The following is a 17,182-nucleotide window of genomic DNA, read 5'->3' on the forward strand; positions in this document are numbered from 1 at the left end:
AATGCTTTAACATGTTCTACATTTATCTTGCTGACTATTCTTATAAAACAATAAATCAAAACACAAAAGAATGTCAATATTCCTCCCATGTTCATATAGCAATTCTTTTAAGAAAAAAGGTGCAATTACAAAAATCACACATCTATCTTTGTATGTGTTAAGAACCAAGATTTTGCACACTATTTTAAGTCAGTTTCCATGTACGTTCAGAACTAGGTCTAGCAGAGTTCTCTCTAAAATACATATAGACCTGAACATAAAGACCTGGACCTCTAATTCCAAGTGAGTACCTCAGTCACCAGGCTTCCAAGTCACATTTTCTCCTCCTCGGTTTCTAAAACATCTGTGTAAACTCCTCTGCCTAGACACCTTGCTCCAAAACCAGCTAGAAACATCACCTACCTATGGCCTGGTGTTTAAAATACTCTGCAGGGAAGCAGGAAACACAGATCCAAATTCTCTCACACCAAAAAGATCTGAAGATATGAATGAGACTCCAACAGTAACTGAACAGGAGAGGAATGGTTAAGATCCACATCTTTAGGTTCAATTCACTGTTCCAGAGAGGAATGCACTATACTTTTTTGGAAAACTTGCTATTACTATCATGCCAAACCTGCTTGCTCTCACTGCTCACCACTTGTGTATTCTAGGTGCTCCTACTTTCTCTCTCAACAGCCACACAGCAAGGCAGTTGTCCTCCACAGAGCTTGTCTGAAAGTTTGGCTAGTTAAAACCAACCAAAATAGGTTCCTACTATTGAATTGGTCAGGAAACCTTCACTGTAGGTTCCACTGCCTCTTCCACCTACAAGACTGTGTTGTGCTGCTCTGGTACCTGTACTACTAAGAAGGCTTGCTACATTCCCAAGGTAGGGAGAGGTCACAGTGATGGCTGTCTCTGTTACTGTAGCTCAGTAGTAAAAAACAGCACAGAGTACCAGATAATTAGGAAAGCTCCACATATGCTCCTGCACACATTAGCAGTTACTAGTACCTACATAATTTCTACCTTTACTTGTAGCACATTCAGTTGATAATCCCATGTTGGTCCCACCGTTTGTTACTGTTGTATCATATAAAACCACTGTTTCAGAACTCAGAACTGACTAATACTTACCCGTATTTATTCTGACCCCCTCACCCTCTTCAAATGTGCAAACCCACGAATAACACTACTGCAGTATAAAAAAAGGCCTGACCATATATTTACACCCTTGTGCTCTTAAGATGCTAATGCACAATATTTTATATTTTATAGAACTTCATGCCCACAATGTAAACAAGCCTACTTCCAATGCAAAATACTGGGGGAGGGGGCGAAACAAAACCAAACCCAAACCAAACCAAAAATGAAACCAAAATACCCCAACCTTATACAGTACAGCAGAAATTAAATGTATTGGGATTAACACTAATGCAGTAAAGTTAACTTTCATTTTCTAAAATAACTGATTAGGATGAATGCTGCATTAAAAAAATGGAATCCACTTGCACTTGCTCTCTTCTCTAGAAAATGCTTTATTTCTCTTGATATTTCCTTGCCATTGTCTTATCTGTGATCCCACCCACAAACAGGCTATGTCAGTAATACCAAGATACCATCCATCACAGAAGGTACAAGCTATGACTGGGTGCTTTTGTGTTCCTAATTTCAGAAATGAACACATTCTGACCTGGAATAAGAAGCCTCTTAGCTTTCTACTCTAACCTACTAAAACAAAGCAATGTAGGACTATTTGTGAAATTTCCAAGATCTTGCTAAGTGCATCTGCAGCCTCAAGGGTATAAAAATATATGGTTTGACATAAAAAATACAACTTCAGAGAGACCATCCCATATCAGATCAAGTAACTGAAGAACAGCTCTCACAGCAAAACTTAACTCTTCTCCTTTCCCTTCCTTCACAGTACTCCGCAATCTTTGCACTTCACCCCAGAAAGGTGAACACAAAATCTAAAACTTTCCAGCCTTCTCTTTTATCAAAGGTAAGATGATGACTTGCCAGGTCTTCTCTAATTCCCTTTCTCTTTCCGTTTTCATTACCTCTCCATTCATCATCATCTCTCTGTGGCTATGCAATCTCCACTCTAGATTAATAACTATCAAAGCTCCTTACCAGTGCCTTCACACTGAAGGTTACTGTAGTCTTCCACTGCAATCAAAAACCTAAACCATACTCTGCTTCCTAATCAGTTTCTGATCACACCTCTTATTTTAGAATGCAACTGCTCTATCTACACTTACTGTCCCTAGATCAGCAGGGAATATGAAAGTAAACAATCTGGTTTATCAGTAGTGTGCTTTGCTGAAATGATTTTTAATTGTCTTTAAAACGAAAGACTCCAAAAACTTTCTGGATTCTTTTCACACAGACCTTAAATGTTCTTAAAAGAATGACAGGAAATCTGTTCTGTTGGCTCATGCAGTCCTTTCTTAGTATTGCTCTTATTCATCCAGTAACTTCTTCAGTGGCTTTCACTGGATACTTCACAGTCTCTTCTCACATTTTTGTACGTAATATCACAAAGCTCTGCCCAGATCTCCTACTTCCTTCCCTCTATGTAGCTTCTCTTATTGATGGCACCCAAACGTATGTCAGAGTTTGTCACTTCCCTCAATTTAAGTTAACAGATGTGACACTTCTTCCTGCCAACTCTATTATCTGCCCCTTTTAACACTACCATCCTGACGCCTCTCTCTCTCTCCCCACTCAGGAGCATAACTCAGGAGCAAGTCATTGTAGAGACCTCTCTCCCGATGCAGAAAATTTACAGCTTCTCCTTTCTCAACATTCCCAAGATCTGATTATTTTACTCTGCATACAGATTTGAAAAATTATTCAGCTCTTGATCTTCTGGCTTTCCTTAATGCTGCAGTCTTCACTTCAGTCTCCCAAGCTCACCAAAACCTGAACCACTGTAACCTTTCATTTGTTTCAATGAAGATGTATACACCTATCTTTTCCCTTGCCCTCACACAAATTCAGAACTTGCTATCCTACCAGTAAGTGATTTATACTTTCTATAACCACTGTAACTTTGCCAATATTGTAACTCCCTGTATGTCTGTCACAATTAAATTTTACTTCTATTTATACTTCCTAGAGGCATAGAATGCAAGACTCACTGTAATGTCACACTTTAAACTTCTTCAACTAATAAAAAATGCAGTGCCAATGGAAAAAAATGTTGATTTTAATGTTTTATACATATTTTCCAGACTACTCGGTTTACATGCCCACCTGCATGCTAGATGCACTGTTACAGTCACCGTTAACAGCTTCACTTGCGTGAATTCAGTCAGACTAAGTCGCATCTGATCTAGCCAATGCAGTAAATAAAGCCTCCGGAGGGATTCAGATGACCCACTGCTAGACATCTATTTTAGGGTAAGCTGAGCATCTCTGCAGCCTTTGGATAGCAACTGCACTAGGGAGGATCTTCACTGAGCACAGTGACGACTCAGACAACCAAGGTCAGGTGCAGATTCCTCAAGCAGGACAACTAAGCAGAGTCCAGCCACTGTCTGTCTTGAGGACTGGTTTTAATTTGTAGAAAAGAATGTATCCTGATCGTATTATGATGAAATTGGGAGCACCCTCTGGCTTTGTCTTGCAAGTTTATGCAGTAAGAAACTGGTTTACAAGAATCCTTGTTACTGAAAGACTTGATTAATTAGGACTGAAGAATTTAAACCAATTGCACAACTCCAATGAAAAATCTATTTCACTTCTGATGCTTTTAAAAGAGAAGATTTTTTTTCTGGAAGAGATCCAACAGAAAAATTACGTTAAAAGTAACCTGGAATTCAGACACTTTGAGCTTAGGATGAGGTATGTGCCTTAAGTGCTACATGAATACACCTCCCTGAATACTTAATACAGAAACACTTGAAATACCAAATTTGAAAAACAGAACAATCCCCTAGTTGGGACAGCTCATGAATTTCATTCAGCATAAAGGCTGTGGCAAGGAGGAAGCAGCAGAAAGAATTTAAAGACAGCAGCTGGATAAGTTGAATAATATACTCATTTATTAGTTCACAGTGAAACCTAACTACAGATATTGTCTCTGTAAAGAATATTCAAAACCTTGAAACTCATCGAAACAAGAATTTCACATTATTTTCTTCTTATTTATTACATTACATATGTTCAGCGCTTGCTACCTGGGATTCACTTAATCACGTTTTGCTATCTAGGTGTAATTTACTCATCTTGACTCAATTTTACAGTAAGTGGACAGAAAAAGGCAGCTCTGGAGCAAAATCCGCTTTATCCTAAATCAGGTAACTAAAATAGAGGTGGATGAATCAAGAGTAAAAGTTCCTATTTCTCTTCACTACCTACAAAAAGAGCCTTAAGTATCTAGACATGTAAAACAGTATCATGATTCCCATCTAAAGTGGCCTGTATCCATTTCATCATCCTATATCCTTCTCTTTCACCTAAGAAGAATCACCATCACTCCCTATGACTCGCTACAAAACCATCTTATGATGACTGAGAAAATAAATGCCTGGGTTTGCTTATATTTTGAGCCTTATTCCCTGCAACAGTATGGTGAGTAAGGCTGAACGCCAGCTGCACACAATTCCTATGACAAAACAGTCAAAAAAAAAAACGAAAAAAGTTTTTCTCTGTCCATCCAGGCGTGCAGCAGATGGGACCAAGAAGTACCCTATAATGGAAGCTGAATAAAAAGGTCCCTGCCCTCACGGAAAACCTCTTGGGGCTTCTGGAGGAAGTCCAATCTTCACATAAACTCAGCAATGCAAGAGCCTATCCTGCATTTGACCACTCAGTATTGCTTTTAATCATCCCTTTGGAGAGGGGGCTTTTTTGTGGGGTTTAAGAACTATCCCTGACTTAAGATAGATGGTTTATTTTTTGAAAATAATGCTCTTTTTTGTGACATTAAGTCACAAATCTGGGCTGGATCAAGGTTTCACAGGTTGATCTGAATCAAGCTAAATCTCACAGGCTTTTTACAAGTCATGGACCACCCCTGTTTTAGAAATCCATGTCCACAGTGAAAGCTAATAAGTAATACTACCCCACCTACCCCCCAATCAAAGACATACAAAAAGAAGTACAGATAAAAATCTTTGAAGCATTTGCTAAAAGATGCTTATAGCATCTCTGGTATCACTGCAGGCTTTCTCCACTGCTTTGGGGAGGTGCAGAGACACCATTTGACAGGTGCTGTGACAGCACATTTAGCTGATTCCTCATTTTATGTGGAAGAGAAAGATGCTAAAAGCTGCATGGTAAGAAATAAAAATGGCAGTTATAAAAAAAGAAAACAGAAAAGAAAAAACACAAGAGCCAGACTGTTCAGCAGCTAGAGGCTTAGAATCTGATCATGAACAGAAAATGCACAATGCAGTCCCACAGCACCCAGCAACAAATCAGCTCTGATTTCTGAAGGTTATGAGGTATTTGACAGCAGTGCTGACAGAGGAGAATCTGTACAAATCAAACTCAGTTGCAGCTACCTTCATCATTACCTAACTTAATCGAGTAAAATCTTAACTTTTATACTGAAGAAAAGCCAAGTATACTTAACTTGTTCTTGCTCAGGTAATCGTACCAAACACCTTGAAGCGATGATGAACTTCAAGCTAGTGCATTTATGACATATGTACTGAGACTAAGAATACTTATTCCACGGGTATAGTCAGAAGCCATGTATGCTAAAAGGATCTGAGGCTCCAAGCTTTGGAGTGCTGCCAGTTCAAACACATTGTGATCTTCAGAGACAACTAAGCAGTAATATTCTTTTAAATGTCCTAATTTTGGATTCTGCATTTTAGATCTTATTACTACATGCTGCAAGTAAAACATCACATCAGGAAAACAAATTAATACTTCCTATTGCATCAGAATAACTAAGACAATTCATGACCTTTTAAGACAGCATACAGTTCCTTCATTATATATGAATTTCTCCTGCAAAAACCAACCATACTCCTTGTGCACACATTTGTAACAACAAATGTAAGAGAAAATGCTCGAAAAGTCTTGTGCTCTAAGAATGATGTGCCAGTATTTTAATCCAATTGAACAATATAAAATTATGTAGAACTCAATTCTAAACAGCTTACCATTAACATAATAAGACTTGGAGAGTTAATCTGTTATGTAGTAACACCAACATTTTAAGTTTCAGTGATTCTCTCAATCCACTGGTAACATACATACCTGGCATACCTGTAGCAAGACCCTGACCAAAAGCCAAAGCTGGATTTGCTGCTGCAGCTGCTGCAAGTGACTCTGCCTGCTGCCCTTGCTGACCCTGACTGGGAGTAAGTGGACGCTGAGTTGCTCCAGCACGCAGAACCTGGGAAAGACCAATAAGACACCCTTTCCTTAAAAGATAAGAAAGCAAGCCCATTTTGTGCTGAAAAACGTATAACTCAGTTCCTTTGCATATTTGATGCCACTTAGCTCTGAATTTCATTTTGGGAATACTTCACCTTGCTGGTTTTACAGATATGTGAAAGAATAAAAGGCATGTACTATCTGCTGACAAATGTGGCAATAAAGAAACTGCCTTGCTCTCCACAGCAGAGCTCATGTGTTCTACCAATGGTAATAAAGGACAAAAATCTCTAAGAGTTATATATTTATGATTTACATTATTTATTAACTGAACACCTGTCCTTCCCTGATAAATACATTCACTTATATTATTTTCGGGCAACTGAATGATTCAAGTCTGAAAACTTCAGAGCTTGTAGTAACTCATCTAAATAATTAACATTACAGTGCCAACAATGCTGCGAAAACACACTCACTGAGTTTCAAGAATTCACCTAACACTATCAACATGCAATACAGGTGTATTTTGTTATGTTCCAACAGCTTATCTCTGATTGAATTTGACTGAAAAGCAATCTTAAATTCTTTCAACTACTCTACTCCTTTTGGTTAAAATAATCTCCGGGTCCAAAATGAGAGAAATACAATTTACAATATATCCCCACAAAATATTTTACCTGTGATCTGCATAAATTGGATATGAATGTTACGGAGAAAACAAAATAACACTGGAGAGATGATACACATTTAGTTATCAATGCAGTTCATTGATAACAATTACCAGTAGGAGGAAAGATCCACCTGAATATTCAAACAGTGATGAAGCTACTCTGCAACTCATGATAACTCAAAAGTCACTTCTTGTATTAAATTTGTCAGAATGGCATTGAAATTAACCATATTGCCAGTAAACCAACCAACCAACCAACCAACCAACCAAAGTTAACATTCACTCACGCATAACATCATTATAATATCTAGGCTTTTCTTTCATGGAAAAAGGCCACTGAAAGATTGTAGAATGCTTTTTTAAATGCACCATTTATTATCTGATACAACACAATACCCAAATCACGCAAAATTTTCTAGAAGCTGATCTTTATGTACAGCAAATAGAATCATAGAATAGTTAGGGTTGGAAAGGACCTTAAGATCATCAAGTTCCAACCCCCCTGCCATGGGCAGGGACACCTTGCTCTAAACCGTATCACCCAAGGTCTCATCCAACATGGCCTTGAACACCGCCAGGGAAGGAGCATTCACAACCTCCCTGGGCAACCTATTCCAGTGCCTCACCACCCTAACACGAAAGAATTTCCTCCTTATATCCAATCTAAACTTCCCCTGTTTAAGTTTTAACCCATTACCCCTTGTCCTACCACTACAGTCCCTAATGAAGAGACCATCCCCAGCACCCATATAGGCCCCCTTCAGATACTGGAAGGCTGCTATGAGGTCTCCACACAGCCTTCTCTTCTCCAGGCTGAACAGCCTCAACTTTCTCAGCCTATCTTCATATGGGAGGTGCTCCAGTCCCCTGATCATTCTCGTGGCCCTCCTCTGGACTTGTTCCAACAGATCCATGTCCTTTTTATGTTGAGGACACCAGAACTGCACACAATACTCCAAATGAGGTCTCCCGAGAGCAGAATAAAGCGGCAGGATCACCTCCTTCGACCTGCTGGTCACACTCCTTTTGATGCAGCCCAGGATACGGTTGGCTTTCTGGGCTGCAAGCGCACACTGAAGCCGGCTCATGTTCATTTTCTCATCAACCAACACCCCAAGTCCTTCTCTGCAGGGCTGCTCTGAATCTCTTCTCTGCCCAGCCTGTAGCTGTGCCTGGGATTGCCCCGACCCAGGTGTAGGACCTTGCACTTGGCATGGTTAAACTTCATGAGGTTGGCATCAGCCCACCTCACATGCATGTCAAAGTCCCTATGGATGGCATTCCTTCCCTCCAGCGTATCAACCGAACCACACAGCTTGGTGTCATCTGCAAACTTGCTGAGGGCGCACTCAATCCCACTGTCCATGTCAGCGACGAAGATGTTAAACAAGACCAACTCCAACACCGATCCCTGAGGGACACCACTCATCACTGGTCTCCAGCCAGACATTGAGCCATTGACCACAGCTCTTTGTGTGCGGCCATCCAGCCAGGTCTTTTTCCACCAAATGGTCCATTCATCAAATTGATGTCTCTCCAATTTAGAGACAAGGATGTTCTGTGGGACAGTGTCGAACGCTTTACACAAATCCAGGTAGATGACATCAGCTGCTCTACCCCTGTCCATCAGTTCTGCAGCCCCATCACAGAAGGCCACCAAATTGGTCAGGCAGGATTTCCCCTTAGTGAAGCCATGCTGGCTGTCACCAAGCACCTTGTTGATTTTCATGTGCCTTAGCATGCCTTCCAGGACAATCTGCTCCAAGATTTTGCCAGGCACAGAGGTGAGACTGACTGGTCTGTAATTGCCTGGGTCATCCATTTTCCCCTTCTTGAAAATGGGGGTTATATTTCCCTTTTCCCAGTCGTCGGGAACTTCACCTGACTGCCATGATTTTTCAAATGTGATGGCCAGTGGCTTAGCAACTTCATTCGCCAGCTCCTTCAGGACCCGCGGATGGATTTCATCAGGACCCATGGACTTGTGCACATTCAGGTTCTTAAGATGGTCTCAAACCAATTCCTCTCCTACAGTGGGCCCAAGGTCTTCATTCTCACAGTCCCTGCGTCTGCCTTCCAAGACGTGGGTGGTGCAGTCAGAGCCTTTGCTAGAGAAGACCGAGGTAACGAAGGCATTCAGAACCTCAGCCTTCTCCAAATCCTGTGTAGCTAGTTCACCTGAGAGCTTCCTGAGGGGGCCTACATTCTCCCTAATCTGTTTTTTATTTGCTATGTACCTGAATGTTAAGCTAAAGCTTTAAATGCACACCTCCTTTTTATGAAGAACCTACCGGTTGCTGTCCCTGTTGTGCCTGTGAAGCTGCTTGCTGATTTGCAGTGGTATTTGCTGCTGCAGCTTGTTGCTGAAATAAATTGGCTGGATACACCCCCCATGGAACACCATAATACTGAGGTGGAACCACAGCAGGACCTAAAACCACAAAACATGATTATTCCATCCACTGCAGCTAAAGTAACTGTTTATATTGTTTGTAGCATCCATCATTGATCTATCTTCTAAATGTCAAAACAGAAATCAGTATTAAAAAAGAAATTAATTCCCATATTAGCCAAAATCATACATGAACACAAATCGGTTAAAGGATTCCCATCAAAACATACCTTCTCTATGAAAAAATAAATATCCTTGTGAGACTTGGGTGACAAAAATTTAGTCAAAGTTTATATACCAAAGAACACTCAAAATCAGTTTCCATGGTTGAAAAAAAGATCATTTCAGAATGATCATTTCATTCACCACAGAATGAACCAAATTCATCCTCCCAACAGTCTTATACTGAGACTTTAATAATCCATTATTCCTCCTTTCTGTATGCTTCCTCCACTTACAAACACAACTACTGCCTCTGCCTCCCCTGCCTGCTACATCACACTCTCCACACTTACCTCTTCTAGTCTATGAATGAAGAACCTGTAGAAGGCTGAGCACTCTGTATCATTGCATTGTACACATCATGCATTATGCACACATTCATTTTTGTTCTTTCTATTGCCTTTCTTGTGAAACCACCAACTGGAGATACAGGTTTTGTACAAAATGTACTGCTCAGGTTTGGGCACTAACTGGGACTTGAATTCTCAGTGGTGGTGTTTCACAGTGATACCTATTAACTTTAAAGAGACTTTCCTGAGCTTGGGGTTTATCTGTTGTCTGGGCCTTTCAGCATGCTGGAAAACATCTTTAGCCCACTGGGAATGAGAAAACCTGGAATTAGGAAATTAATGCACAGAGTAAAAACATACAAGGAAAGGTTAGCTGTCTCATCTTGTAAAATAATACATATTGCTAATGTCAGATGAAACTTTATTATGGATGAACATTTTTAGAAAAAAAACCACCTAACTGCTGCATATAAAAGTCCAGTGGAAATACTCAGAATCCGCATACAACAGAAACTGAATCCCTTTCCATTTTAGTGAAATTTTTCAAAATGGCAGTATTAATTTTCCTACAAGTCTCTCCTTCCTAGAAACACATTTACAGAAAATAAACAGGATGGATTTCAGCTTTTTTTCTAATTTCATTCAGTAAAATTATTAAGATAAACACTAGAAAGTGTTCAGTTACCTGCTAGGGTAGCTGCTGCAGCTAATCCAGCTGCAGTGTATGGGTCAGTACCTGGAGGAGCAGCACTGATAATGTATGGGTTTGGCACAAAAGCAGCTGGAGCCAAGCCTGCTGAGAATACGCCTGCTACAGTAATAAACAGAGTTTAATTATAGCTGACATACTTAGCAAGCACCATAACATTCAAACCAATCAAATCACAAAGTGTATCTGTTAGAATCAGAACTGCTTGTACTTCAGGAGTTTCTTAGAGCAGGTACACTGTGGCAGAAATCAACACTTCATGTCTTTTCACCATTCTTGTCTTACTAATCCCAAGACCTAACAGCTTTGTTTTCCTGTATCTACAGACTCCAGGGAGATTTATACCTTGTGTATCTACCCACCCTTATACAAAAAAGATTATACAGAGTGGAATTTACCTTGCCCACCTTTAACTATCTAGAAGTTACATTAGTCTTGCAACAAATCTCTATCAGACAAATCATCTAGTGTCTTAGGTGAATCAGCCAGGAAGAATGAAGCACCTGCTACAGATACAAATCTCTTTTCCTTGACAAGAGGGAAAAAAAATCTAAAAAAATCTGACCAGATAAGTTTAAATCAAACACCTGGCTTTTAAACAGCCAGTTATGAGATGCTAATCTTACTTTCAAGAATCCAAATTTGATATAAGGACTGTAATGGAAGGAGAATGCAAACAAAACATTCCTACCAGTTTCTCCAGTCAGCCAGGTTCATGTATTTTTTCCAACACTGTGGCAGCAACTAGTGCAGCAAGCATGGCACATCAAACTATGTTCCTCCTTCTAAATAGAAGGCTTCTTGCTAAACTTCAATTAATATGAGTATCAGAAGTGGCTGCATTTGCAAGGCGCAAGACACAGCTGACTCCTCATTCAGCACTGTATAAAGCAGAGGCTTCTCTGCAGTTCAGAATTCAAAGGCAGACAGAAGACAAGAAGTGGGGATCCCACAAATATCTCAATTTGCCATGCTCCCAGCTGAAAGGCCGTATGAGTCAGCTGTATAACACTAAAGACTTGGCACTTTTAAAACCCAGGTGTAGGCTGCTGACCCTTCTGCCTCCTTGTTGAGTTGCCAGCACACTAAAAACTTTATGCATCCAATTAATACACTGAATTGCTTTAAAGGGACAGAAAAAGAAAACACCAACAAGCTTGGTGGAGAATTAATTCCATCACAAAAAAAGGCACCTGCAAGAATAGAGAGCTACCTCTTTAAAAGGTGACATTAACAAGGAAGAATCAATTAACGTTCTTTTTTGATTTCAAAATCCCACTTTTGCCAGGGATGCCTGGTGTACTTTACAAAAACCTCACCTATGTGCGGTTGCTGAGCTGCAGCCAGTGCGTACTGCTGCTGCTGGGCTGCTGTTAACTGCTGGACAGTCAGAGCATTAGTCCTCTGGAAAACCTATTGGAAAAGAAAAAAGATGCATTCCAGTTTTCAGAAGTCAGGGCTATAATATACTGGGATTTACTTACAAAAAAATATTTTAAACCAAGCTCCTATCCTAATAAACTACTAAACCAGAAATTCATGCACCAGTATTCTTCTAGATTAAATATACACTGATATGCCTTTGACTAAGTCACAGACAAAACAATTAAATGCATTATATGCTTAAATAACTGATTATCAAAGAGGATAATGCACAGCTTAAAGGATCAATTTGGCATGTTTTCAATTCCATTACTAACCTGCTGCTGAGAACTGTAGTCAAAAAGTCCTACAGTAGCTCCTGAAGAGTCCATTTGTACCTGATTGCCAGGATAGTCAAACTGTAGAGAATCAAGACCAACTTGTTCCATGGCATCTAGATTCTGATTTTCTGGATTTGAAAATTCTTCCACCAGAGGCTTGTGAGCTGTTGGATTGGGAAGTGGACCTAATCCTTCTGTGGTGCCAGGATTGGGGCCCAAGCGTTCAGCTACTTCTGTTGGGGAGGCCTGTCGACTTCCAGGGGTACGACTGTTTAGAAGAAATTAAAGATAAACTCTTCAGTGCTAAATAAAGCTGTCCATGGGCAGAGTACAGCATCTGTATTTTAAAACAGAACTCAGACTTCAAATGGGAAGCTACGGACCCATTTTAACAATTTTAAACAGCATGCATCAGTGGCTCAAGATAAAGGACTCATTTCACTTCAAAGCACAATTTTCTTTATTATTTTTGAAACTTTATACAGCTCTTGCAATCACTGTGAGAAAACTCATCTTTGAGGCTGTTTTGAGTGATGTAGAACGGACAGTGGTCAGCTGTAACTTTTGGGGATGGCTCTTTATTGCACTTGGGAGCAAAAGGAATTATTAGAAAAAGTACTGAAGAGAAATTTAAGGAAAAAAGAAATGGCTATGTGCACCTCATGCCAAAGGAGAGAGAGACAGACAACAAAACTTCAACTGGAAAAGACAAACATACAATATAGCAAGTATTTTTCGTATCTTGAAAGAAACAATGTATTTTTTACCTTAAGTAAAATGGACTCCTAACTGCTAATTTAGCATTTGACTAAAACATTTAATTTCCTACACAGCTCACTTAATAGCCTACACTACATGACATCATTGGTCGGGGTGGCGACAAAAAATGTTCCCAATATAATTCCACTGATTCCCTCTGAGTTTCCCTAAGAATAAATACAGCCTCTTGTTCCAGAAGAAATACTTTAGGCTTAAGCAAAACATGTGTGTTTGGTTTTTGCTTGCAGCGAGACAGGGTTCCTGTTGGCACCGTGAGAGAGATGTGAAGCTGGACACTACTTACTATGCCAAATCCCTGAAAATTCAGTTTCCAAGTATGAAGCACTGATGGCAGCTGAGATGCAGATAGCTACACTACACCACACTTACATTCAAACACTAGGTGCACTAGTGTTTAAATTCCCATCAGAGGACAAGAAAATCTAGTCAACAGCATTGAGCCCAGAGAGCAACTCAACTGAGCAGTCACTATAAGTTTACTTTGAGTTAAATCTGAAGTATCTTCTCATCAACCACCAGCTGTACTGACTACATCCCCATTGACTACAGGGGAATTCTTGTGCACCTATAAAGACCTATCAGCAAACACTTGAAGTGAAAGCTCAACAGATTCACATCCTAAAGAGATTCCCAACCCTGTATTTGGTTAGATTTATGGTACCTTAATTTTGAGTGGTACTCCAATGTCTGTGTCAGGCCAAATTGCTTAGACAAGCAATTTTAATGGCAAAAAATCTAAAATCAGCTATTATAAAGAGCTGTGCTAGAGAATCTATGCTCCCTTAACAGCATTATCGTATTGGCAGAACTTGATGATTATATATTGTTTTTCAGGAAACATACAACTTCCAGTGAAGTTTGCTTTAATTACAAAATCTGGGCTCAGATACAAAATGCAATCTTGCAGGATGAAACTATGCTTATCCCAGCAGTACACTGCCAGACCAGTATGGTACCCTGCTAATTCTAGGGCAGAGACACAGCCTTAGTACTACTTGTTCTCCTCCTCCCTCTTCAGGGCCCCAAAGTTGAAATGTCTGTTTCACACTGACGCACAAGATTTATGCAAAGAAATCTGTCAGTACTTACATATTAGCTGATACCAACTCTAACTGCATAGCTAGAAAGCAGTCTCTTAGTGAGTTTATTCAACAATACTGTATTAATACAAGTAATAATCTATTACTTTTGACAAAATACTAGAGATAAAGCACTTGCAGTACATTTTTTTTAAACATAACAACCAACTTCATGACTAACATCTGTAACATATTGGCCACCACCTCAGTATCCTAGCTAGCAATTACATCTTGCTCAATGTACAAACTTGAGTTTGAAGCCAGTTAATATTCTTTACTCTTCCCAGGTGACATACAGCATCAACAAAGTGAAGAATAATAGGAAAAAAGGAAGTTATTTCAGTACATATTTTAGTTAAAAAAAAAAAGCTGTAAGTACAATAAAAATACAAGGAGGAGGACACGACAAAGTTTCTTTGTTAATACTTATGTTTACCTAATATAGGTTGCTCCTTATAATGGTGTTGCTCTGTTGCTATAGTTAAAGTTGTGTCAATACTTCAATTATAAACCTCTGTTTGGAGGGTTTATACCACCACTTTATATGGATTATTTAAATTAGATGAGCTTTTTTTTTTTTGAGAGAGAGAGTTTTACTGGCTTTGGACGCTTTTTTGCACCTGTTTTTTTTTTAGTAATTTATCTATTTAAATAATATGTAAGGTGCTTTGCAAGCAACTATTTCAAGATTGAAATAGAAACTGGTAAAGAAAAGCAGGACAAAACTTATTCTGCATTTTCTACATGTAATATTGAAGGTAACTTTGTTTGTTGTGAATATTGCAGCATGCACCTGAAAGGAGCTAACTTGAGCTCTCTTAACTCTTTGGTACTATTTTCAATAATATGTCCTGAAAAACAGACCTGAAGAATCTCTCCTTAGCCCCAGGTAAATACATTTTTTAAACGGTAGGAAATACTTACATATGGAATTCAAACATGCATTTTAGTATACCTGTTCAGTTATGAAGTAATGAAACCACAACTATTCAGTCATGTTCATCACACTAACACGAATTCATGAACAGTCTAGTTCTCCAATCTTGCTAATTCTTCTGTATGACAGTTACAAATGCATCACAGTCATTTAAAAACAAAGATTAGTCCTTTAAAAATACCCAAATTAAAAAGCAGGTTACTATTAGGAAAAAACAGGCTAGCTGTACTGTCATATAGGAATTCACAGTTCAAAAACTTAAGCTTGATAAAATTTCTTTTTCCCTAAGCAGACCACCAAACCACACCACCATTCTATACTGTGAATAGGTGACATTTAACTATGTGAACAGGGAAATACATTGTTTCTTCTTAGTCAAATAAATGGTTTCTGTAAGGACTTTTGTGGGGAAATAATTGTGTTAAGACTATGGTAACCACCAGCAAAATTAGATGGAAAACTAAAATTCTGAAGGACTTGCTCTCTACAACAACAATCAGATGCAAAAGTTAGGAATATTAAGAAGAAGCAGAGAGAAAGGAATTTAGTTTGAAATAAAAAGGGTTAAAGTTTTCATCCCTTTTTAATTCATCCCATTTTAAAGGTACCCATATTTGAATAATTAGTATATTAAGATGAATTTGTCTCATGAGAAGTGATACATACATTAATGACAATCCTAAGAAACATGTGGCACAGTGGGAAGGGGAGGATGTGGGGTAGGAAGAATCACTCTGCAGCTGGGTAATGTTTAAAGCTGACACATAAACCAGAACTGTAATAATGCCCTTAAGAGACATGCTTGTCTTCTTGAGAAACAGTTAAAAGCTTACTTAAAATCTTTGCAATCGGCATCCATTCCATTTGGCAAACCTCTGCCATTTATTTTAGTAACATCCTCATCATCTCCTTGTTTAAGATCTCTGTTTTTGTCCTCCTCAAATGGAGAAGCCTTGCCTTTCTGATCTCCTTTCTCAGGTCCATCTGTTTCAGCATCTCTAGTGCCCTGAGGAAAAAGAATCTGTTTGATTCTGAATATTGAACAGAATACAATAGGAGCACCACAAGGTGACCTAATTCTACACTACAGTGCATGTAAACAATAAAAAACACTTTCTTTTCAATGGAATTGCATTTGGTGGGTAACTTGATCATCAAGTTTCAACCACATGCAATTAATAACTGCCAAAATGTGAAAAGGAATGCAAAGATTTATAATGGAAGAGCTAACTCAACCTTAACTATAGCGGTGCTGTTAAAGCAGTAACACTTTGAATTTGATACACTTTATACAGTTAAAACATTTAGTACACAATAAACCCGCACAGAAACACAGAATAGAAGGATCTAGAATAAAGCCATTAACATTTTAAATTAAGCTATTTGCAACTTTTTTCCTTCATTTAAATGTGCTAAGAAAAAACTTTTTTAAAGACATCCATTCAGTCAAAATTCCCAAACCACTTCCCTCTTCTGCCCTCTCCAACCAAGGAAGACAGAGAGACAGTGAATACACACTTCCTTCTGAGAAGTTTAAAAAGGTAAACGGACAGAATAGAAAATAAAACCATATAAGACAGTAAGGCCATAACAGACAAGCTTAACACACTGCATTACTTACAAAAGCTCCTTTCCTAAACCGGGAATCCAATTTATCAGCTGGAGAAGAACTTAATACATATTCTACCATGCTCACTCCAAGGCCACCACTTTCTGATCTTGGAGACAATACAGCATTTACTTCACTGTTTCCATGAAAACCCTGTCCAGGCTTTCTGTGTACCATAATAGGCTGGGACATAGAATGGTCTGTTAAAAACAAATAAATATATTAAACTATTGTATTTTTAAAATACAACTTGTAATGTTTTTGCAATATTAAACCAATTTTAAGACCAAATTTAAATTAAATAAATTCCAAACACTAGTTACAAAAAGTGGGGTTGGCACTCAAGCACCACTGCAATACGTACTTTCATAATGAAAATTAAAGGAAAATAAAATTTGATACACAATTAAAACCTATATTAATTTACTCTGAAATAAGTTACCAAACATGACTCATTTTTCAAAACC

The 17,182-nt window shown here is 38.8% G+C and overlaps 1 protein-coding gene across 11 annotated transcripts in view; it reads right to left on the reverse strand.

The window, feature by feature from the left end:
- Positions 1-17,182, reverse strand: part of PUM2 (pumilio RNA binding family member 2) — an 86,946-nt gene that overhangs the window by 25,649 nt on the left and 44,115 nt on the right. For 8 of the 11 annotated variants that reach the window (XM_061351217.1, XM_061351214.1, XM_061351222.1 and 5 more), the window contains 7 exons: positions 16,728-16,915; positions 15,940-16,112; positions 12,308-12,578; positions 11,927-12,020; positions 10,584-10,709; positions 9,286-9,425; positions 6,205-6,343 (listed from right to left, as the gene is read on the reverse strand). In XM_061351217.1, the coding sequence (XP_061207201.1) occupies positions 6,205-6,343; positions 9,286-9,425; positions 10,584-10,709; positions 11,927-12,020; positions 12,308-12,578; positions 15,940-16,112; positions 16,728-16,915 (1,131 nt within the window). The remainder of the gene's footprint in view (positions 1-6,204; positions 6,344-9,285; positions 9,426-10,583; positions 10,710-11,926; positions 12,021-12,307; positions 12,579-15,939; positions 16,113-16,727; positions 16,916-17,182) is intronic. The other 3 variants (XM_061351212.1, XM_061351210.1, XM_061351218.1) reach the window with 2 other exon arrangements.

Source organism: Neopsephotus bourkii, unplaced genomic scaffold (assembly GCF_033783945.1).
Source record: "Neopsephotus bourkii isolate Nb327-2 ecotype Australia unplaced genomic scaffold, CSIRO-AGI_Nbou_v1 NB_565, whole genome shotgun sequence".
Classification (NCBI taxonomy): domain Eukaryota; kingdom Metazoa; phylum Chordata; class Aves; order Psittaciformes; family Psittacidae; genus Neopsephotus; species Neopsephotus bourkii.